A 23,702-nucleotide genomic window follows, 5' to 3' on the forward strand; every position below is an offset into this window, starting at 1 on the left:
CGGCTATGTTTGTAGTGTAATTTCATTTGGCTAGTACAAATGTACGAGTGTAAATGAAAATAATGTAAATTGTGGTTTACTTTTGCCTTTTGAGTTTCACTTTACTTGGCTTTGGATTGGGTCATTTGCACTTCAATCAAATAACACAAGGTGGAAGCTCAAATAAAATACCAAGGATCAATTTGATATGTATCGAACCATATATCGGCTGATATATATTGTATTGGGAGTCTCTCAATAATCCCTTACAGGTGTTTTGGGGTTTAACTCAGTTCAGGGGGTAGACGGGCCTTAAACCTATCCCTCTGAACCAAGTTTGAAAATAAACTAAAATAGTGAGGGCCGATACAGTTCGATACACCCCCACCAGCGTATTGGGCTGTTTGCATGGGATCGGGTGAAAATAGGATGCAAACTACCTAATTGGTGGCTATGCAGGCGATTGCTGTACCTGTTGCAGATTTATAGAATCACCCTGATTGTAGATGTTCGGCTGTTCGCTTTACAAAGGGTGAATCTAAAGTTCAAAATCTCGATATGCCCGATACTTCGGCAGGGGCGTATCGGGTGATATTGGTAGTTTGTTTTATGTTTTTTTTATTTTTTTTTTTCAAAACTGATTCAGGGGAGCCGGTTTAGGGCTCCTCTACCCCTGAATTGGTCAGAACCCCGATACACCCTGTAGGGGCATATCGGGAAGTCATCGGCGCTATTAATACTTTGAACCTTGCGTGAATCAGTTACTCCAGTCAATCGTGTAGAGGATCCAAATTCTGTCTTCTGCTCCGATCATCTTTATGGGTTTATATATGCCAGTCTGGGGCCTGGTTTATAGAGAATCCATATTTCGTCTTCACAAAATTGTTCCTCTGCTGTACTCACAATACTTCAGCTGTATATTGGGAGCATCTTCTCATGAATGAAACATATACGTACAGAAGGCTCAGTTTGGAAGAAGCACAAATACAAATATGTAGAGTGCAAATCTGTGTGTTTTGTATTATTTTATACTATATATATTTGTATTTATACTCTTTCTAAACTGAGCTGAAATGTTTTTCATGCACAACTGCAATTTTTGAGAGGACAAAATCTGTTCTCGTTTTATAGCTTTAGTCTGCCTATCCCGCACCAAGCTTGCTCATTATTAGGTTGATCTAATACAGCATGTGCCATATATACATATACATACAAGAGGATTGCTTACCAGAGTATGGAACACCTATGAACGAATTGGGTACATGTTTTGTATTACTTCCATTTTCTTCTTTTTGGGACCTCAACACTCAAGAGGCAATTGAAGTAAGAGTCCATTTGGAAGGCCTCCAGTGTTGATTGAGCTACATTGACCGAGTGTCCTTTAGGGAGGGTTTTCATGCAGCGGTTTCTGGCATTGCAAAGTAGGTCCCAAAGAGAAAGCTGTGAAGCCATGTTTAATGAAAAGCCCAGAAAGCCAAAACTACACTTTCATGATCCAAGAAATCAACTTTTCCGTGAAGCTATTTTTAATAGCTTTTCCGAAGCAATTGAAGTCAACACAGCTCAATCAATGTTGAAATCCTCTCAAATGGGTCCTGAGCCCTTTTGAAGAAGTTACCAAAACTAGTTTCTTTGGAAAGTTGATTTCTCAGCTCAGTCTAAGCATTTTTCTTTTTTTTTTCTTTTTTTTTTTTTTTTAATTTATGGGGTTTTCACCAAACATAACTTCACTGCTTTCCATTGGAAGCCTGCCTTGCAGGCTTACACTGCTAGAACCTAGAAGCCCTGCATGAAGGCCATCCCAAACAATCTCTTAAGACTCGGGGGCCACAGCTAAATGAGAGATGTTAACAAGGATTTGTCTCATCATCCTTGGGACCTATTAACTTCTCTATATCAAAATTAGGAATCTATATGGATGTTTGCGTTCTATGCATTCAAAGCACAATCACAGAAAATACGAAAAATCGTCTTACTTTTAGTCTATGTCAGTCTGGGCCAATATAGCGCAAGTTGATTTGTTTGCATTGCGAGAATGGATTCTTTAACTGATTAGGTTCTGTGTTTTATCTCTTCATATTAGATGGTTTTCCACATGAAAAATCCCATTGTCTCATCTTTCCAATTTGTTTACTTTTAACTTCATTGGATTGTTTGGCTTATAATTTCTCTACATTATACTTTAAAATTTTCAATCGTACTTTTCAAACAACTGAGACTTGAAAGAAGAATCTCATACCATAATTTCATCAAGCCTCATCTACATCATTCTGTTCAATAATGCAGCAACAGTGTCGACCACCATGATAAGGATCAGGAACACATATAGCACCATATCTATATAACTCTGCATCACATTGTCTCTTGCAATCGACATTTTCTAGACATGGTCCTTATTGACACCTGTTTCTTTGGGTCCTGCATTCACAAAGAAGATATAATTTTAGAATCATCAAAAATAAAAAAAAACAAAAATTCAGAATATCTTCCCATGAAATAAAGTACATAAGTAGGGAGATATTTTCAATGCAAGGCTGTACATAAGTAGGGAGATATTTTCAATGCAAGGCTTGCCCTGATCGAAGCTGAATTCATTTCTCTCTCTCTCTCTCTTTTCTTTCATTTTTCTATCGCTAGATCATCTGGTTAAGATGGAATATTAGGATTTCAATATCTAGATGTTTCCATGGTTTTGAATAAATAACAGAATTCCATAAAAAGATTATCCATTATCCCAACTATATGGGGTTGGTTGCATGATTCTTGTTTTACTATTCATCTCAGAATAAAAAAACACATCAGGATCCATGATCTCGAGAGTTTGGCAAAAGTTTTAGTATCGACTACTATCTTTATGCAGCCCTCCTTTATCTGGGCTAGGACTGGTGGTGTAAGAGAAACTCATGCTGGTAGAGTTAGGGCCCGTTTGGTAAGTCTTTTTAAGAAGATCTTTTTGTAGCTCTAACAGTCAAAAGACGCATTGAACTTTTGACATAAGATCTAGGCAGCCCGAAGACTATTTGGTAGACGATCATCTTTCCATGCATCGCTTCGAGTTTTTCTGTGCGAGATTAAAATGCGAGAAGCATCATTTGGAGCTTCCTGAAATCAGTCCAAAATGGACTTTTCACATCTTTTTGGCACCCTGTCTTTTGACGGCTAGATCTTCCACATGCCAAATGGAAATAAAACGATTTTCGATCTTCCCAACTTGTAAACAGCCGAAAAACTGCACGGAATGACACACCAAACAAGCCCTTAATCTCTCTAAAATAGCAAATTGAAGAAAATGAAGAATGTAAAAAACCAGGTATCCTACTAGCTACTAACCAAAATATTTTAGAGAACAAGCAGAGAAAGTCAGGCAGAGAATGAGAATAATAAGGACTGTAAGCTTGGAGAAGTCCATTCTCCTCTCTCTATCCAAAGGCAATAGTGCCATGAAGTAAATCTGTGTGGGTGTGTCTTCACATTCCTCTAAGGTGATGCATTTATAATGGTAAACACGCAAGAAAGGATAAATTCCATGATTTCTTTCAACTCTTGCATTTTTATTCCTAAACATGGAATTACACAAACTCTGTTCCTGCATCTCGCCTCTCTTATCCAAATAAAGACTCAAATATCGTCCAGCCTAGAGATCCTATCATGAAATTACGTGGCTCCAATGTGGTTTCCGGACCTCTGAAACCGACTCTCCCATTTCATATTAAATGACTGAAACAATTAGTAAAGCTTTGCAACGTCCAGACAATGTATGAAAATGTAGAGTATTGAAGAGACTTATAGTAAGTTTGATATGTCCAGTATTCTGTTCGTTGAAGTTATTTGCATCAGAAGATCAAGCTTTTGCTTCTCCAATTCCTCGTATTTGGCATTTGTGTTTGCAAATTTTAGGGCTAAGCAATATCCCCATAGAGAATCAGTATAGATCAGGAGTGCAACTTGGGCGGATCTAACATGAGCTCAGACCTGCCCAACCTATAATTAATTTTATATGGGCTGGGCTTGGATGTTCAGTCTTTGGGTTGGGCCTTGAGCCAAAAGTCTGAACTTTTTTATTTTTTTGGGTCAGGCCCGGCCTAACCCTTAGGTAGTTGAACCTAACCTGAGCCTGGTCTGATTATATATATACATATATGCATATATAAATACATATTTATATGCATACATGTATAAACTATAGATATATGCTTGAATAAATAAACACATATACATTTATATCAAATTGAAGTGTAGGCTGATTGACCAAACTGAGCCCATCCCAGGCTCGAACTCACTCAAATAATTCAAATTTCAGAGTGGAACTGACATTAGGCTTGGGTCTTAGACCCAATTCTTAGGGATGGGCTCAGGTTGAGCTTAAACCTAACCCAACCTACTCCTAGTAAAGATGAAATAAACAGCTAGTAAAGACTCCCATCCATTCCGATCTCTTTGCTGAAGTTATACGTCTGATTGCAATGCAATTTCATCTACACCACTACGAATGCTTGAGAGTGAAAATGGAATGCATATTCTAGTCTACTTTGCTTTTGTATTATGTAATATGTATGCATGTTTTTTTTTTAATTTTTATTATTTTCTGGTATTAATGATGCAATTTCAATCAAGGTTTTTAAAATTGATTCAGAGAACGAACCAGTCAGGGGTCTGATTCCTGGGTCAAATGGTCTAACCATTTGAGTCGAAAGGTCGGCCCATTCTGACAAAAAATTAAAAAATAAAAAAAATGGTCAAAACCGTTGAACAGTTTGAATGGTTCAACCGCCTGGATCAGTGGTTTACTGACCAAATCAAAGTTTTTTTTTACAAATATCCGGTTTTGAGAAAAAACAGAACTGATCACCTGACTGATTCCCAGTTTTTCCGGTCCTACTGTCCGGTCTGGTCTGGTTTTGAAAACCATGGTAGACCCAATCAGTGGGTTAGTGACAGGGTGCATACATGGCAACAGGCCATCTCCTAACAGCAAAATCTCTATGAACTCATAATATATTTATAATATTATTATATTATTATGCTTATATGTGTCAATTTAATAATTGGGTCAATTTTGGGTCTGCCATCATAGACCCCATATCTATGAGGTCTGGTTCAAAACTTTTTCTGCACATTTAGTTATTGGGTTGGGACCAGGTTTATCTTGACCCGGACCAGACTCAACCATTTTCTCGCTAGCAGGCCAGATCCGAACTACTGACGGCATTAATCTTATTTCAGAGCTCAGAACCAAAAGTTATGAGATAGAGAGAGAGAGAAGGGATACAGACTTTTGTGATGATGCCCTCTCGGTCTTTCACTTACGAAGCCCCTCATACGAGTTGTTGCTTTTTAAACTTTGAATGGGTGGTGGCCCGGAAGATGCTTAATTAATACGAGCCAAATTTAACTAAGTAGTGCTTGTTTCTTCTCGCTTTTCATGTGTTTTCAACTTCTCTTCACGTATTTGGTATCCTTGGAGTTTCTTGCATGATCAAATGAAGTTAGAACAAACACAAATGCTATGAATGTGATTTAAGAGAACTTTCCTATTTAAGGCTACTTCTACCAGTAGTAAATTGCTCTTCATCTCCACCATCTAGGTCGTTGATATCGGTTGATTTAATTCTCTGTTCCAAATTTCATATTATTTCAGAATAATTGAGGGCAGCTGATGATACAGTTATACATTGTGAATTTGTGATTCCAATTTTCAAAGATTAAAACCACAATTCACAAATGGATGAGATATTGGAGGTAACCAAAGCCAAGTTTCTTGCTCGGTGGACATCAAATGCCATTAGAACTTCTTTTTCCATGGTAAGAATGAGAATGATAAATCTGTTTAATTATAGCTTTTTGTGCTTATTCCCTACTTTTATGAATTAGATTTGTGTTTTGCACTATGGGCCCAGGTAATTGCTTTGTACCATTAACACAACTTTTGCATACAACATTGACCTGGTTTTCTGAACTTTTGTAAATTGCATGACTGATTAAAGCACACCTGCACTTTTTAAAAGATATGTTCTTGAATTTATCTACAGGCTTCAACAGTAGGATTTCCAATCACATTATTTTACAAATCAGTAGTTGCATCAACATATTTTAGAGGTCTATAACTAACCATAACATGCATTTTAGGTGAGATATATGATCACAGAGTACTATATTGGATTATCACTGCAATTTGAGCTAACAGATAGATAGGGAGGACAAGAAACTGGACAAAAGAACTGCCGTATTAAAAGCCACTGTTTTAAAAACCGACCAGAGGCTGAACCGTTTTGCTTCCGGGGCACAGGTCACCAGTTCGACCAGTCGGGTCAAATGGTTCAGACCGTGCCATGTCATTGCATGTATGTGTATAAGTATATATATTTGCATATATTATATATGTGTATATGTGCGTACATATGTGTATAAATATATATTTTAGCAATAAATAATGTATAAATATGTTATATGTATTATTTTATATTTAATTTATATTTTTTAATTCAGTTTTTAATTTTTTTATTTATAAAAATATTAAAAATTGTAAATTAAGGCTAAAAAATGGATTATTTCATGAAAATAGCGGGGAAAGGCGTCTATGACTCCTTGAGACACTTAGATCTCGAAAAATTACACAAAATAAAAAAAAGATAAAACATCTCAATCAAACATCAAAGTGCAAAATTATGGCTTCTGAAAGTTTTGCATGCATTAAATGTGCAATTCGTGACTCAGTCACCAGGTCGAATGGGTCAACAGTTAAACCGACTAGATCGAATGATTAATTCTTAACCAAGTCAATGATTTTTGACCACCTGATGGGTCTTGAATGAACCAGACCTAGAATCTTGGCCGGATTACAATTCGGCCGACCAAATCAACGGCGAATTGAAAAACATTGTTAAAAGCTGGTGCTCCTCTAGGTCAGATTGCACAATGTTGAGGGACAGACTGCAATTCTTTGTACCAGATGATTGGAAGAGGGCTTTTAGTAATTGTTAATTGTTGTGTCTCTAGCATATAGTTTAAAAAATGGCTTACAACCATCCCAACTTTGTTCCAACCTCAAACTTTGATATAACTATCACATTTTATTTTTAATTTTGATCATAATACATGAATTAATATATTCTATTGAATTGAAAGATGATTTGCATTAGATTTTAAAATCGTAATGAAAGAAAAAAATTTATTTGATTGTTTGCAAGCATTCTATTCAACCATCAAGTTTATATTAGCAAAACACTGATCCAGTTTTGCATGCAACAATAGTAAATGTAAAGTAAAAACCCATGCAGCCACAATTTTTGAGTCCTGAACTAACTAGCTCAAAAATTGGAAATTATTTTTTATTGCATGGATTAAATTTGAAAATGAGGTGAGAAATTTGGTCTACAGTAAGGGATTTTGGTACAATCCCTAATAATTTCCAATGGATTAAATTATTTTTGGGTTTTTTATTGTTCAATCCACCTTAATAAATCTTAACTCTACTGTTCAACCCACCCTAATAATTTCCAATAAACCCAGTTCAAAAAATAAAAAACCCAAAATCCAAGGATAAAAAATCCAAGCCCCAATTTCGGGCTGGGTCGGTCCGCGCTCGGGTTGGGCCCACCCAATTTGCACCCTACAATTTGGTGTGAGCGACCCAATTGCATGCACAAGCGTGGAGGGAATAGAAGGTAGAGTTCCCCTTATCTTCTCGAGCATTGTCGCGATGCGCTGAAAATATCTTGAAATCTGTTTGAGCTGAGAGTCTGAGACTCAACACTGAAATCTTCGAACTATCTCAGCACAATATCTTTCTTCACGTCTATGGCTACTATATGCTCTTCCTCCTCAAACCATTCTCCATCCCTCCCCACTGTCTCTCTCTACTCCATTCCCACCAAATCATCTTCAGTCCGAACTCTGCAATCCTTGCAGTATCCTCCATCATTCTCTTCTGCTACTCCATCTTCCAAGCCTGGTGGTCTCGGCCTAGCCTCTGACGACTCGCTTGCTGTAGCGGCTGCAGCTGAAGCAGTTGCTCTCGCAAGTGCTGCAGCTCAGGCTGCTAGAGATGCTGCTTCTTCGGCATTGGCGCTCACTGAGTGCCAATTTGGTGGGAACAATATGTTGGCAGGAAATTTTGATCGAGTATCTGATTGGGCTGATTGGACCAGAGTAGGGGGAGCTGCAAGGAGTAGGAGAAAGAAACGCAGTAAGGCTTTGGAATTATCTGCAGGTGTGGATTTAAGCAATAATTGCATGGAAAGTTGTTCATTTAGGCCTTCTCGGTCTATGTATCTAACACCTAAAGAAGAGGCTGAGTTTTCTCTGTATCTCAAGGTACAGTACAGTTTCTAATTTCTGTTTACATCACTCTAAGGCAATGTGTATATCTATCTATCCGCGTGTGGTTTGCCCACAGTCTATACATCTATTCATCTACAATGTGAGCTTGAAGGGTCGTCATTCACTTTTGTTTTGGATTTTACCTTAGTTTTCTTCAGGTCTTATTTTACTTCATTTCAAGCGAACAAAAATAAGTCAAAAGCTGAAACAAAAACAAATCAAAATTTGCACTCCTATTTTTGCACCAGTGGGATGAAATTGCACAGCAAACAAACCAGGATATATATGAAAAAAAAAAAAACAGGAGGGCAAGGAAAAAAAAGGAAAAAGTGAAATGCATTACTAACCTGGGCCTGGGGCTATAACTTGCTCTTGCTGCTTGTAGAAAGAGAGATTTTTGTTTCTGAGAAGGGAAAAGTTCTCTGAATGAATAAGAAAATTTTGTCGACCAAATATTCTTCTTGTGTTTTTCTATTTTCTTTCACCATATGGTTCAAATTATTCCTACATGACCCAAAATATATAAAGACATTGTCCATGTTGTGAACTCATTTTTCTTTCTTAGAAATTCTTTCTTCAAATCAAAGTTTTTAATCAAATTGTGTCCTTAATGCTGTGCTCAAACTTTTGTCAAAGTCTTGTCTGTTTCACAGCAAAATAGCTGGAAAAGTTTTCTTTCTGTATAAGTTCAGTTATATTTTTTTTGGCTTTTATGACAAAAAAATTGTTTTCTGTCCTTTTTACATTGAAATAAAGACAGCCCAAATAGGGAAAAGAAAATCTAGCAGGATAGGAAACTGAACTTAAATTCCTTGGTTTCCCGGTTATGCTGGATCAGAGTCAGTCCTATCAGAATTTGAAATACCAAGTACACAAGAATATGCACATTCCATAAAGCTCATCTGTTCCTGAATTTTGATACTAGGAGTTATTGCTATGATTAACAGGAGGAAGCAAGATTAGAAGCAGCCAGGACAAGACTTAGGGAGACCAATGAGCATGAGCCAACCTCGTCTCAATGGGCTGAAGCAGCAGGAATGAGGGGAGCAACTCTAGACAAGATGTTATGTCAAGCAAGAGAGTCTAGAGAAAGGATTGTTTTCAGCTACCGGAGACTCATCTTCTCAATTGCCAGTGGTTATCAAGGCAAGGGATTAAGCCTGCAAGATCTCATCCAGGTCCCAACTAATGCACATTGCTGTTTTACTTTGCTTCTTAAATCAGTAGTAGCATTAATGCTGTTTCATGATATTAGGAGGGAAGCATTGGACTTCTTCGAGGGGCGGAGAGGTTTGATCCAAGAAAAGGATATAAGCTATCAACATATGTCTACTGGTGGATCAAGCAGGCTATTATCAGAGCTATAGCAAGCAAATCCAGAATGGTCAGGTTGCCGGTATGAAACTACACTTGAGATGTATGTCTCCCCAAAACCAAAAGGATTTCATCTTCTTATTGACTCCCCATACCCAGTAACACACAATTGAGCTTGATAGAATCTTGAAAGGTGGTTCATCTTTGAGATATACAAGCGAGTCAATTTTTGAATGGGAAAAGGTTGGGGCCTGGGGGGGGGGTGGCAATTTGCTGGGCTGGGATAATACAGAGTATAGGAGATATTAGGCTGAGCTGGGCCCAGACACTATCCCTGACATACAGGCCTAAACTTGTTCTATGGCAGGTCCAAGAACTGGAAGGCCATTGAGTTAACTTGCGTTACTCCATGGAAATGTAAAATCTGCGTCAACCCATGAAATCATCTAAAGGATCATTGATCCAGGCCTTAGAGTCCAAATGAATTTATCATAATGGACTAATTGATCTATCTCATGGCCTTACAAATTGGTCTAGTCAATTTAGAAACATCCTTATTTTCATTAATGACTTGCTTAAATTATCATGTCAAAGAGATTGTTAGTTACTGAAATTCACTCAGACACAGACATAGATCAATGGGTCACAGCATAGCTGGAAGATACTGTGCTATTTTTATGTTATCAGTCTAATCAATCACCTGAAATCACTACAACATTCTAAAACGGCCTATAAAGATGTCATCAGAATGAACCCTGAGACTAGTTGAATATGGTTATCCACTTATTGTTAATTCTTCCCATCTTGATGATTAAATCCCTGTTTCTAATTGAGGTGTTTTCAGCTGACCAAATCAAGATCTGTGAAATATGTTTGTGGGTTGTTCTTAGGATGGTAATTAGTGAATGCATGGTTAGTTTGTCATGTGTAGGGAAGCGTGTCTGAGATGATGGCAAAGATTGCAGAAGCTAACACTGTTTTAAGCACGAGGTTAGGAAGAGTACCCACATATGATGAGATTGCAGACATGCTTGGCATTTGTGTTTCAACTGTATCGCTCCTTTGCGAGAGAAGTAGACCACCAATGTCGGTAGATCGCACTTACTCTGACCATGGATGTATGAAACTACAGGTTCATCATCTTTGCTTAACCACTTTGCTTACCCATTTAATACTCTTGTTGTACTTGGAGCAGTATTAACAAATAAATTATTAGGACTATTTGATGGGTTCTAGAGATCAGGAGAAAGTAATTGTCATACTCATTGATTTAAATTTGTATGGTGAAGGAGATCATATCAGGGCCAGAGGAGACAACGCCAGAGACCATGGTGAATAGACAGCTAATGAAGCAGGAAGTAGAGAGGCTCCTCAAGATACTTGGTGAAAGAGAGGCAAACATCTTGAGATTGTACTTTGGACTAAATGGAGAGACGCCTTGTTCATTTGAGGAGATAGGAAGATTGTTAAACCTTTCCAGGGAGAGGGTTCGACAGATCTATTATATTGCTCTAGCAAAGCTACAGCAATCGAATACCATCGACGATCTTAGATTGTATTTCTTGTAGATGCTTTACTCTCAAAGTGTAAATGAAGAAAAATTTTAGAGGGGAAAGCATATTATGGAAACCTCCCTGTTCCCTTTTTCCTTATCCAAAAGCTTTAGCACAACTCTGTTATACCAAAGTATGTTCTATAATATTGGTTTTTCAAAAGAATACTTTGAAGAAAGAAAGAGAGAAAGAAAGAAAGAAAGAAAGAATTCTCCACTATGACAGACAGAGGATTCAAAATTCACGGTGATCCTTTTGGTCTCTAGATATTTCTAACTGATTTCACATACCATTCTCCCAATCCATGAACAGGTTCTTCTCTGCTTCCGAAAAATTAGTTCTTGCCTATCAATTTCAGTTCCGGGTGTGGTTCTTTCTGAAATTTTAGCCTGTGATTTGTTGTACAAAATTCAACATGGAAATTGGACTAGCTCAAAAGCAAATTGAACAAGTCAGCTCGTAGGACTGGCCAGGCCTGGACCCTGGCTAAACCCCTTATCATAGCTCATAGTTTCTGAGCCCGGCCCATCTTGGCCCACGATCACCCCTACCAATAACAATAGTAAATCTAGGCTGTTTATTGAACATTTGAACTTGGGTTTGTTCATAAATAGCCCAACCCATCCACCAAACTTACCGTATGGGCTATGGCCCCCAAATTTTCTGTTTTTTTTTTGGAATTTAAAAATAAAAAATATATTAAACATAAAATTATTTACACTCATTCACAACAAATTTATTTTCTTTTTATTAGGAAGTGAATCTACCATCCCTTTATAGAAGATTGGCATCTTTTACACCAATCCGTGCATCGCACTGGTTTTTTCTAGTATAACAATAAAACCAAGTAGAAATGAAAGTTAGGAGATATAAACTGTTCAGAGGTCAGAATGAAATTACAGTTTCTCCACCGGTGAATTGAAGACCTTGAGAACCTGTTCAACATGGTAGGCGGTGTCAGGTGGGTGAGCCTCCATCCGGGGTCTCTCCGGCAAGACCCACCGGCCGTCGGAGCTCCTCACCATCCCCTTGTTCTCATCCTGAAGCCAGTGAGGCGGCACACCATAATCTTCCCTTAAGAAGTCAGAGCTCTTGTTAACAAGCGCAATGTCTCTCTTGTTTGCCAAGCAGAAGCGGCGTCCTTTGCCATGATATCCGTCCACAAGGTGCAGATGAGCTTCCAAATTGTGCGCACAAGACAGATCAAACGTGGACTTCAAAAATGGCGAATTCGTATGATCCAGAGCAATCTCCACACCCACATGGGCGTAACTCCATGGGAACGAGATAACCTTTTCTATGTACTTCTGAAATTGAGATTTCTCGTTTGCAATCACACCAGGCACAGTGGGCACCTTATCATGCACATTGATCACTCTGAGTACCTTAATCCCGAGCTCATCGCACATCTCCTTGAACTTCAAATTTCCGACTCTGGGTCCTGAGAAGGAGAACACAGTTACTGGAATTCTAGTCTGACTGTGCCCATTACGTCGAACGTCAAGTTTCATCTCTGCAACATCGTAAGCGCTTAGTAAAGCTAGCGCGGCCCCAAGGCTATGGCCTGTGATTGTAATACTCAATTCATCTCCTTTGTATCTTTCCACCAATCTCTTAATTTCAGCTAGAACCTGTTCTCAAGCAGAGAACGTGCAATAATTGCACCCTTGTTTCTTAGTAGTGTATAAGTCTAAGAAGCCTGATTCGATCTTGATCGACGGATCGCCACCGAAGCAGGCTGGACGAAGAATGTCTTTGAGATCATGGATCCATTCAAGGTAAGTCACTGTGCCTCTCCATGCAATAACGATGTCACGTCGCCCTGAGCGCACGATCTCTTTCTCGTCGGTGGCAACGGCGACGTAGCCCATCCAGTTTGCGTGGGGGCTCCACACTTTGCTGATCTTTGCTTTCTGGAAGAAGTTGGGAAGGCTGATGTTGGAGGTTGCGTAGAGGTATCGACTGATCTGGTAGCCCAGATTGGCCATGTGGAGCCTTTCGAAGAAATGGGCACCTTGGAATTTACAGGTCCCACAGTACTTGGAATGAGGATTGAAGTCGAACGAATCGTATGAGGCCTGAGCAAATTCGCCATATCGGATGATCTCCTTGCGAAGGACAGGATCCATGGGATCTAAGAGTCCTTCCCAGTCGTTACACCCCTGAATTTCCTGCCAAACATCTCTGAGTGGTTTCTCTTCTTCTACGTGTTCGACGACTGCTTTCTCATCCCAAATGGAGATCAAGCTTGAAACTGATGAACATTTCAGTAATGTTCTTGGCTTTGGTGAACTGGGTAGGATTAGATGATTTGGGGATTTGCAGAGGTTATTCCGTCTTGGCAAAATGGTGGGAGACACTTCGGGTTACTGCAAGAGTACAAGAAGACAGAAGCCATGAGGTGTTTCATTGATTTGTAAATATGAAGGCACAGGCACAACAAATATATAACGAGAGAGAAAGAGAAGGACAGTTGATCGGCAACGTGGTTCTGTTATCTACCATGAAAATAGTCGCCATGAAGCAAAGCTTTTTTCTCACTTTTGGGAGGATTATGGAAACTTGTGAATGATTGAATGTGAGAATTAATGGGTAAGAATGGGGAGATATTTTTAGGACCAAAGCTTTAGTTATATGGTGATTGTTCTCTGAGAACTTGCTTTTCTTGCATGATCGATCTAAGAATGTCAGTATGTTCTGCTTTATGCTTATAACGTATTGACAACCACAGAGACGGACGAAGTGATGGGACATGTTTATTGAGAGGTCATAGGTGATACAATGTTGCTATATTTGGACCGGATGGTTGAACCATGTGAATCAACAGCCAAAATGAAATATTTATCATATGATGTAATGTGATTTATATAATTTTTCTTAATATTAAAACTATTGTTTTTCTTATGTTCTTGAAGTTTCAAAATTAAATCTAAAATTATTTTTTTTCTTTTTTATATTTCCCCCACATCTTCATTTTTGGATAAAATATAAAAATCCCACTTGGACACTGGTTGAAAATCCAAAACTATCCCATTGTTAGACCCAATAGATTGGATGGCGCGGCTGAACCAACTGCTGTTGTAGCAGCAAGAGTATTAACCATTGCTGTTCTGGCTACGAAAGAGGAGGACCAGCTCCGCTCCTGACGAGTGGTGCCACTTAGGGGTATCAATTGGATTGGATTTGGTCCAATACATCAGCCCAATATGAGTCTGTAATGGATCAGGTTCAATTCAATTCAATAAATATTTTGGAGAATTTTGGATCAGTTCAATGTCTGGGCCATCCAATCTGTTTAAATTTATTTTAATTTAAATTAATTCTAACTCAAACCTGATGCACTGATACCAATATTCTTATCTTTTATTAATAGACCAGATATTGACTAAATCCAATATAAATTCGTTATGGATGGACCAGGTTTAATCCAATCCAATAAATGTTTTGGACCATTAAGTCTGGACTGGTCCAATTCAATATGTCTTATTGGTCCATTCAATCCATTTAAATTAATTTTGGTCTGAACGGGGTCCAATCCAAAACTGATCCATTGACACCCCCGGTGCCACTAAGAGCTACTTGAAGTGGCAGAAAACACAGGAAGAGATAGAAAGACAAACAAAAAGGAGGTAAATGATATTTGGTCAAATCTTGCCATCTAAAACAAGAGATAAAGTTAAATCTCTAACCCTACTTCCTACCCTTCTTCCTCTTTCAAAGGAGTAGATTGACCAGAGATAATTTCATGCACACCGGGCTGGATTACCAATCACAGATGAACATGTCAGTTTTCAGTACAGATGGGCCCAGATGGAGCCTATAGTGAACACCGGCATGTTCACTTCTGATAGGCAGCCCAGCCCCGTGTGCATGGTTTTGATGGAGGCCCATCTCATCATATGGGCGAAAGCTCATGGGAAGAATTCAAGATAAGCCAAAGAACTCAAAGAATCCAAGATAATTCAGGAATTCAAGATACATCAAGAATTCAAGAGTCCAAGGTAATTCAAGAACTCAAGATAATTCAAGAATTCAAAATCCATCAAGAATTCAAGAATCCAAGACTCATCAAGAATTCAAGAATCCAAGACTCATCAAGAATTCAAGAATTCTAGATCCATCAAGAATTCAAGAATTCAAGATAATCCAAGATTCCTGCATGGATAAGATCAAGGGTGATCGGACGGTGGAGATCAAGTCAAGAAGAGTTCGATCCTATCTACAAGTTTGAGATGTTTAGATCAACTACAAATTTAATTTCTTTTCTTAGTTCTTTTACAATTTCAATTTCCAGATGTATTATAAATACTGCTATTTTCTAGTTAATGGAATCAATTTCAAACTTCAGATTTTCTCTTCAATTTTGCCACCTTTTCTCTCTCCTCTAGAGACTTTCGTTTTTGCTTCGCTAGAAGCTGGTATTTGCTCGATGCTTGCATAGCCAGGCCGGTTTCATTGCTTCAACGCTGCGTCAGGTGGTATCAGAGCAGGGAATTCGCCCAGTCAGATGGCCAACCAAGACGGTAGCAGTTATAACCCACCCCGTGATGGTGATCAGGGGTTACAAGCTGTTTGAAGAGCAATTGAAGAACAGCGCACAACCACATGTAACATCGAGCAGCAATTGGTAGAGATTACTGGACAACTGCGAACCTTGTTATGGGAGGATGTTCCACAGAACCGGGAAAATCCATACCCAGTCGAAGGAGATGACCACGACAGACCACCCGTCAATACTGCGTCCCGGCGCCCAGTTCTTGACGATGACAGTGATGATGAGTTCGAATTTGGTGGAGCTCTAGTCTTTCCCGGCGACGATAGAAACGACAAAAATTGGCGCAATCAAGGTAATCTCCATCTCCGTAGGAACAATGATGAATTTAAACTCAAAGTCGATATTCCTACTTTTAGTGGAGATCTTGGTATAGAAGGACTTCTAGACTAGATCACAGAAGTCGACCGTTTCTTCGAGTACATGGAGATACCCGAAGAACGGAGGGTAAAATTGGTAGCTTTCCGGTTAAAGGGAGGCACATCTGTTTGGTGGGAACGGATGAGAGAGACTCAGATCCGAGAAGGAAGGGGTCCTGTTCGAACCTGGAGGTGCATGAAACAGTTAATCAGATATAGATTTTTACCCCCAGATTATGAACAGTACATGTTTGAATCTCACCAGCGGTGTGCGCAGGGTTCCCGTAGCGTTAATGAATATACATCAGAATTTTTAAGATTAGCTGAAAGAAATCAATTATTTGAAAGTGATAACCAACAGGCAGCCCGTTTCTGAGCAGTTTGACACTGTCTATCAGAGATAAAATTGGTGTACAGATGGTTCTTAGTGTGCAGGAAGCAAGGAACCTGGCCTTGAAAGCAAAATTGATGTTCCAAGAAAAGGCCCGTAATGATAACTACCGCCGGTACAGCGGGAGCGACAACAAACCGGCAACTGTCGACAGAAGCAAATCAGTTTCAGGGGCACAACCTTCTCACCCGGCTAATACAGCTAACGCTGGTAAGACCATCATAGGAGGACATACTCGAGGTAATCCTTCCAACCCTCCTAAGCCTAATAATCCTTATGCAAAGCTTGCTCCATTTAAATGTTTTAGATGCAATGAAGTTGGGCATATGTCCAGTGACTATTCTAAGAGGAAGGCAGTTAATATGATAAAAATGGAGGAAGAAGAAGATGTTGAGGAGGAAGTATACTATGGACATGATGGGGAAGATGAAGAGGGTCCATACGGACATGAAGAGTATACTTGTGTTGTGAGAAAATTAGTGCTGTCCCAGAAAAACCAAAATACCTCTCAAAGGCACAGATTGTTCGGTACCAGATGTACTGCCAAGGGTAAATTATTTGATTTAATTATTGATAGTGGCAGTCAAGAAAATATTATTTGCAGGGATGTAATACAAAAGTTACAACTACTTCCTGAAAAACATCCAAACCCATACACAATTGGGTGGATCAAGGAAGGAGGCGGCATATGGGTGGAGGAACGCTGCAAGGTACCATTTTCCATTGGTAAGTATAATGATGAAGTCTATTGTGATATTATAGACATGGATACTTGCCATATCTTGTTAAGTAGGCCTTGGCAATTTGATATAGGTGCAAGACACATGGGTAGGAAGAATACCTACAAACTTGAAAAAGAGGGTATTCGTTACACTTTGTTACTCATGGCTGAAAAGAATGTTCCAAAGGCCCCAAAAACAAATGAGGAAAATTTCCTTACTATTACACATCATCATGCTGAATTTATAAAAGAATGTAAGGATACCCGCGATGTACATTTGTGGAAGGGAGAAAATATGAATGAAACACTGGAGGAAAATAAAATTCCAGTGGAAGTGCAGGGATTACTTGATGAGTTCCATGATGTAGTTCCAGATGAGTTACCAAATGAACTCCCACCCATGCGAGATATACAACTTCACGTTGATCCTCCAAAAACACTCATGTGTGGTCTAAGGTCGTATCAGAAACAAGCCCTTTATTGGATGACAGAATCGGAGAAGTTAATTGATGTTGAGCAAGCAGCCAAAACACTTCATCCATGTTGGACAGCCTATCGTATATGTGACAAGAGAGCGTCTGCAATCTATGTTAACAAATTCTCAGGGGCAGCTACTACACAATTTCCCAGTGCAACCAAAATGGCTAGAGGAGGGATTTTAGCAGATGCTATGAGACTTGGAAAGACGGTGATGGCCATTGTTTTAATACTTGCTGACCTTCATCGCTACCTACTAGAGACGACACTCGTATATCCTAGCTACGACTTGGGGTCGAGTCTTTTCCAAGTGGGGGAGAATGATGGAGGCCCATCTCATCAGGGAGGCCCATCTCATCATATGGGCGACAGCTCATGGGAAGAATTCAAGATAAGCCAAAAAACTCAAAGAATCCAAGATAATTCAGGAATTCAAGATACATCAAGAATTCAAGAGTCCAAGGTAATTCAAGAATTCAAGATCCATCAAGAATTCAAGATCCATCAAGAATTCAAGAATCCAAGACTCATCAAGAATTCAAGAATCTAAGACTCATCAAGAATTCAAGAATTCTAGATCCATCAAGAATTCAAGAATTCAAGATAATCCAAGATTCTTGGATGGATAAGATCAAGGGAGATCGGACGGTGGAGATCAAGTCAAGAAGAGTTCGATCCTATCTACAAGTTTGAGATGTTTAGATCAACTACAAATTTAATTTCTTTTCCTAGTTCTTTTACAATTTTAATTTCCAGATGTATTATAAATACTGCTATTTTCTAGTTAATGGAATCAATTTCAAACTTCAGATTTTACTTCACATTTTCTCTTCAATTTTGCCACCTTTTCTCTCTCCTCTAGAGACTTTCATTTTTGCTTCGCTAGAAGCTAGTATTCGCCCGATGCTTGCATAGTCAGCCTGGTTTCATTGCTTCAACGCTGCATCAGGTTTTGTCTCCAACTCATCCGGAATGCTCTTTCTCATGCCATATCATGCACAAAACTTTTTCCCCAAATACCCATCAAAAAGGTATATAAATGGTTCAAAGTTTTTCAAATGTTTTCAACACTCTCCTCGTTTCTTTGTTATCTCTCATTGTGCTCTCTCCTCCTCACCTTCCTAGGGTTTTTCATCTCTCCTAAATGGTTCCTTAATTATTATCTCCCCTTGCGGGTTTGACCTTCTATTTAGGTCAATTGGAGATGGAATTTGTCAGGGATAACACCAAGTTTAAACAGTGGAGTTTGTGTTTCACCTCCAGCATTGCATACAACAATTTCAGGCGATGGAGTTTGTGATTCATCTCTAGCACTGAATAAGGATTCTTTTGCTTTGGGCGAGGGGTTTGGAGGATTTCTTTGGAAGTGGATTTTGAGGCAGTGAGACCTGAGGCCCCATTAACTTCTATTGACACGAAGAGGCCGACGGGAATCAGAGATGAAAATTTTGATGATCAATTGTGGAAGAGGAGAGGGGCCTTGGATGGAAACATGAAGAAGGTTGAGGAGAAAATCACATATGTTCCCCACAGAGCGTGTCCCACAAATCCTCACAGCACATTCCAATTGTGTATTGGGAACATCTCCAAATGACAAGTATAGGAGATGTCCCCAATGCAAGCTAAGATGTACATGTGGGGTGCAGATGTCAGATCTGTGTGATCACGATCTCTTGCAGGAAAAGAAAGGCCTTTATAAATAAAGGCCAAAAGATGCAGAATTCGGCTTTGGATTAGAGCTTCTACATTGAGAATGAAGCTGAAGATGAAGAAAAGGCATAGGGTAAGGAGAGGGAGACGAGGACGATTTGGACTCAGAGCTCATCATGCTTAATTTTGAAACAAGAATGACCTTGTTTGCTATAGAGATGGAATTCTCTGCACATTCAAATTGTCTTTTTATATTTCTATCAATGGGCAAATGTCAAAATAAACTTAAGAATGATACTTTAAATGATTTTTGAAATAATAGGGTAAGCAGGCCAAACGATTGAACCAGATGATTGAACCATTGGACCCGTGACCCGATAACGAAAGGGTACATCCAGCCCGGCAGCCCCAGTCTGATGATAGAGGAGGTACTGCGTCAGCTCTTCTGGTGTCGCTCAACACGTTGGCGTTCTTTTTAGAATTGCAATTCAAAGCTTCTCCTCTGAACATACAAACATTAAAGCTTAAAGAGTTAAAGTAAAAGCCTAAAAGACACTTTAGCTCCATTACGGACCCTTTTAGAATGAACTAAATCAAATCTTATCATTAAATCCATCCAAACCTTTTAGCCCTTTTACAGACGTGCATCTTTAAAGTTAGGACCCGTTTGGGAGGACTTAACCCTTTCAGCTGTTTGAATAAACTATTGGAAATAGCCTTCTAGGAAGGGCTATATAAATGGTTATACGATGATCGAATTCGGCTCTCTTTGTTTTTATCCCAAACATTACTCGTAGACTTTTCTGAGTGGATTCCACTTCACAAAGCCAAAAGTCACAAGTCCTGACCCTAACAATCCCCCCAAAGAGCACTCAAGGAAATTGTGATGTCATCCAACTTTGTGGAATAATTGGAATCTGATGATGAACGATCTGGCCGGTCTTAGCTGTTGATGACCTGAAACGGGAGGTGCCTTGAGTTCGGTTTGGAGTGTTCCGAGCTGTCACGGGTCAGCTCGGGTCAGCTTTGTGAGGCTTGGGGCCCAGTATAGTTCGTGCTCCTTGCAGGGAGCTCGGGTTCTCAGTAGGGAGCTCGCTCTTAACAGGGGGCTCAGGCTCCTAGTAGGGAGCTCGGGCTCCTAGTACCGAGCTCGGACTTGGGGAGCTCGGACCTTTGACAGGGAGCTCGGGCTCCTAGTAGGGAGCTCGGATTTAGGGAGCTCGGGTTCTTAGGGAGCTCGGGCTCCTAGTACCGAGCTCGGACTTAGGGAGCTCGGGTTTTAGGGAGCTCGGACCTTTGACAGGGGGCTCGCTCTTAACAAGGAGCTCGGACTAAGTACAGCGGTCTGGAGTTCGGGCTCGGTAGTGAGTTTGGACTTGCTTCCGATGTTCGCTTTGGGTGCTCTACTGTCCCGAGCTGCTTGCCTTTGCCACGTGTCGGGCGATCGCGAGGCCGGGCCAAATTTCCCTTCATCAATTGCCCCCCACTCCCTGTGACAACGGTTCCGTCTTGGCGCAAGGAGTTTGCAAGGTAGTGGGAGGGTTTTGGTCCGTACTGAGCGCGCTCGCTCCAATTTGATTTTCAAAAAGGGGCGCGCGTTCGGAAGTCGTGACGTAAGTTATTCGGGAGTTACGCTGCAGACGCTTTTATTGCGAGGGGACGTGCACCGTTGCTCCGTCAGTTTCAGGAAGACGCGTACCGACACCTGTCCTCTGACAAGACGTGCGCGACGTTCCGTCAGTCTCTAAAAGACGTGCGCCGATTGGTTTTGGAAGACGTGCGTCTTAGCGCGGTTGTGGGCCGTTGGATTGGCTTTGATCTGGGCCGTCGCTTTCCGTACGCTGTGGATATAAATAGTGCGCAGGGGGGGGCCCGTCCTTGCTATTGTCGTATATCTTGAGCTCGTGCCTTAAGTTTCAGCTCGCGTCCAGGCTTTTCAGTTGGCGTCCCAGGTCTTGCTTGTTCGAGTTCTCGCGGTCTGCTTGTCTTCTTCCCGGGTGAGTATTTCTTGGAATCCCGTTCCGTTTCGCGATGTCTGGTTTGGAGGTTTCGGACTGTTCAAGCGGGTCTGATGTGGGTTCTACGAACCAGTTTGCGTCCCACGGTAGTTCAAGCGAGCCCGATGTAGGTCCTGAGGGAGGGGTCGGTCCTACCACCCGAGGTGCTTCGGGTAGGTCGGCATCCACCTCCCGCCGTGGCCGGGTTGTAGATCAGTTCGGCCCTTCGACCATGACGCTTGAGGAACTTCAAACCCTCATAGACTACTATAATTTGCCCAGTGAGTACGGTTATTTTATCCCTACGGGGAGCTTTCCTTGGGAACATGGCCCCGATGAGATGGTGATTTTCCGGGAACAGCTCGCCGCGGGGCTGCGACCGCCCTTCCACTCTCTTCTTGTCGAGGTCCTAAACCACTTCGGTGTGACGGTTGGCCAGCTTCACCCGAACTCTATTAGGAACTTAGTGGGAATGATCTCTTTATTTTGCGACGAGAACTTCCCTCTGGATCTGGAGATTTTTTCTTCTATTTTAATGTTGAAAAAGCAAGTGGGTCCCCTTCCTGGGCGTAGGCGGGCATACTACCTGTCCCCTCGCCCGGGCTTCAAGCTCTTACACGGACTCCCCAATAAGGTCCCGGCGTGGAAGCGGAACTATTTCGGGGTGCGAAGTGCGATGGGGTGGCCGTTTCAGACCGGCTGGGGAGTGGCCGCTCCTGATTCCGGCATCACACTTGATGAGGAGACGGCGAAGGGCCTCCGGCAATGGGCGCGGCTTGGGCTGGATTGCCAATGGTATCTGACGGAGGCCAAGCTTATTGCTACGGGCCTGAGTTCGGGTAGGTTCTTTTCCTAGTGATCTTGTCTTGTTCTTTGCTTACGTCTTACTGACGCCGAACTCCTTTTCGCAGGTACAATGGATTCTCGAGGGTCACGAGGTGCGCACTTGTTCGAGGGGATGAAGAGGAGAAAGCGGGTGGCCAAGCGAGCTCGCGCCGAGCCATCCCGAGCTGCGGAGCCTGAGGTGCTGGACTGTCCGGCAGAGGGGCCTGAGATGGTTCCTCCTATGCAGGGGCTGGCGGGGGCTCCTTATGCTGAAACCACACACACGGGGGGGGGGGGGGGGGGGTCCTTATGCAGAAACCACACACACGGGGGCTCCCGCCTATTCCGAGTCTGCTCACATGCGAGCTGGGCCGTCGGGCTCGGAGGCCCCGGGGGATTTCAGGAGCGTGCTGTCGCCTGTGTATGCTCTTCAACGGAGTAAGGAGGCGATGTTTCCTGAGGAAGTCGCGGCGTGGACTGAACTCCCTCTGCACCAAGTGGCCTGCCGTGCCGTTACTCATGCCATGGTGGTAAGTGATCCCTTCTTCAGAGCTTGGCTTCTATTTTTACATTCGTTTCTCTGACCTCGTTTTCCTTTGATAGGTGAACTCCTCCATTCACGCCTTGGCGAACCAGGTGAAGAAGTGCTCACGGCAGGCGTGAGCTGCCGAGGAGGCCGCTCGGACTGCCGAGGAAAATGCTCGTGCTGCTGATGCTGCTGCTTGCCGTGCGCGGTCTAGGTAGGCGAGGTCCCAGAGGGACGCCGAGGCCATGGGGGTGGTGGTGCAGCATATGGCAGAAATGAAGCTGGACCTGGAGCACCAGGTCGAATATCTTCAGGAGGATATCAGGGAGAGGACTCAGATCTTCTCTCAAGGCATCGAAGACGCGAGGAAGAAGGCTGTCAGCGATTACATTGCTTCGCCGGATTTCGATGACCTGATGGTAGACTCCTACAGGAGGGGTTTCAAGCTGAGTCGGTGGATGATCCGGAATACGTACCCCGACCTCGATACCAGCGCCATATCCACTTCGCGCATCACTCCGGAGATGGAAAATGCCGCGGATGCCAAACTAGACTCCGAGGGGGAGGCAGGTCCTTCGGGCGTTGTCGGAGAGGCTTCTGATAACGATGAAGTAGCCCCGGGCTTGTGAAATGAAATGTACACATCTGTTTTGAAATGAAAAGTCTTTTTGTTCATGTACTGGTGTGTTCGAGCTATGTTTTGTGCCGAACTGACCATTTCGGTCCCTCAGTTTGTCCGTTCGTCGTACGCTTCTAGTCGTAACGTAGGCACTTCGATTTCCGCCGGGATCACTGCTTCGGTGCCATAGGTGAGGTTAAAGGGGGTCTCACCCGTGGCGGTCTTTTCCGTGGTTCGGTGTGCCCATAAAACACTTGGTAGTTCGTCTGCCCACAAACCTTTGGCTCGGTCCAATCGCGCTTTTAGTCCGCGGAGGATGGCTCTGTTCATTACTTCTATTTGGCCATTTGCCTGTGGGTGTGCGACCGATGTGAAGTTCTGACTAATTCCCATACTTCGGCACCATTCTTGGAACTTGAT

The 23,702-nt window shown here is 41.6% G+C and overlaps 2 protein-coding genes and 1 pseudogene across 4 annotated transcripts; 1 reads left to right on the forward strand and 2 right to left on the reverse strand.

The window, feature by feature from the left end:
• The first annotated feature begins 7,622 nt into the window (after positions 1–7,622).
• Positions 7,623–11,330, forward strand: SIG4 (sigma factor 4). 2 transcript variants are annotated; one of them, XM_010271480.3, is made up of 5 exons: positions 7,628–8,292; positions 9,246–9,476; positions 9,554–9,694; positions 10,544–10,744; positions 10,902–11,330. In XM_010271480.3, the coding sequence occupies exons 1-5, from the start codon at positions 7,777–7,779 to the stop codon at positions 11,178–11,180; spliced, it is 1,368 nt and encodes a 455-aa protein (XP_010269782.2). In that variant the 5' UTR covers positions 7,628–7,776; the 3' UTR covers positions 11,181–11,330. The 2 variants fall into 2 exon arrangements, with proteins under 2 accessions (XP_088753282.1, XP_010269782.2); XM_088897156.1 differs by lacking the exon at positions 10,544–10,744 and having other exon boundaries at positions 7,623–8,292.
• Positions 11,331–11,900: 570 nt separating this feature from the next.
• Positions 11,901–14,097, reverse strand: LOC104606364 (phospholipase A1-Igamma3, chloroplastic pseudogene; annotated as a pseudogene). Its single transcript, XR_016082084.1, has one exon. The product of XR_016082084.1 is annotated as a phospholipase A1-Igamma3, chloroplastic pseudogene (transcript).
• Positions 12,803–13,294, reverse strand: LOC148802615 (phospholipase A1-Igamma3, chloroplastic-like). Its single transcript, XM_088897947.1, has one exon. The coding sequence runs from the start codon at positions 13,292–13,294 to the stop codon at positions 12,803–12,805; it is 492 nt and encodes a 163-aa protein (XP_088754073.1).
• Positions 14,098–23,702: the final 9,605 nt, after the last annotated feature.

This window comes from Nelumbo nucifera, chromosome 2, assembly GCF_055504915.1.
Source record: "Nelumbo nucifera cultivar China Antique chromosome 2, China Antique-T2T, whole genome shotgun sequence".
Taxonomy (NCBI): domain Eukaryota; kingdom Viridiplantae; phylum Streptophyta; class Magnoliopsida; order Proteales; family Nelumbonaceae; genus Nelumbo; species Nelumbo nucifera.

Excerpts from the sequence above, each read along its gene's own strand:
- SIG4 (XM_010271480.3), top strand. The coding sequence starts at position 7,777 with ATGGCTACTATATGCTCTTCCTCCTCAAACCATTCTCCATCCCTCCCC. Across the intron at positions 8,293-9,245 it reads AGTTTTCTCTGTATCTCAAG|GAGGAAGCAAGATTAGAAGC; the intron begins GTACAGTACAGT and ends TATGATTAACAG. Across the intron at positions 9,477-9,553 it reads GCCTGCAAGATCTCATCCAG|GAGGGAAGCATTGGACTTCT; the intron begins GTCCCAACTAAT and ends TCATGATATTAG.
- LOC148802615 (XM_088897947.1), bottom strand. The coding sequence starts at position 13,294 with ATGGATCCTGTCCTTCGCAAGGAGATCATCCGATATGGCGAATTTGCT.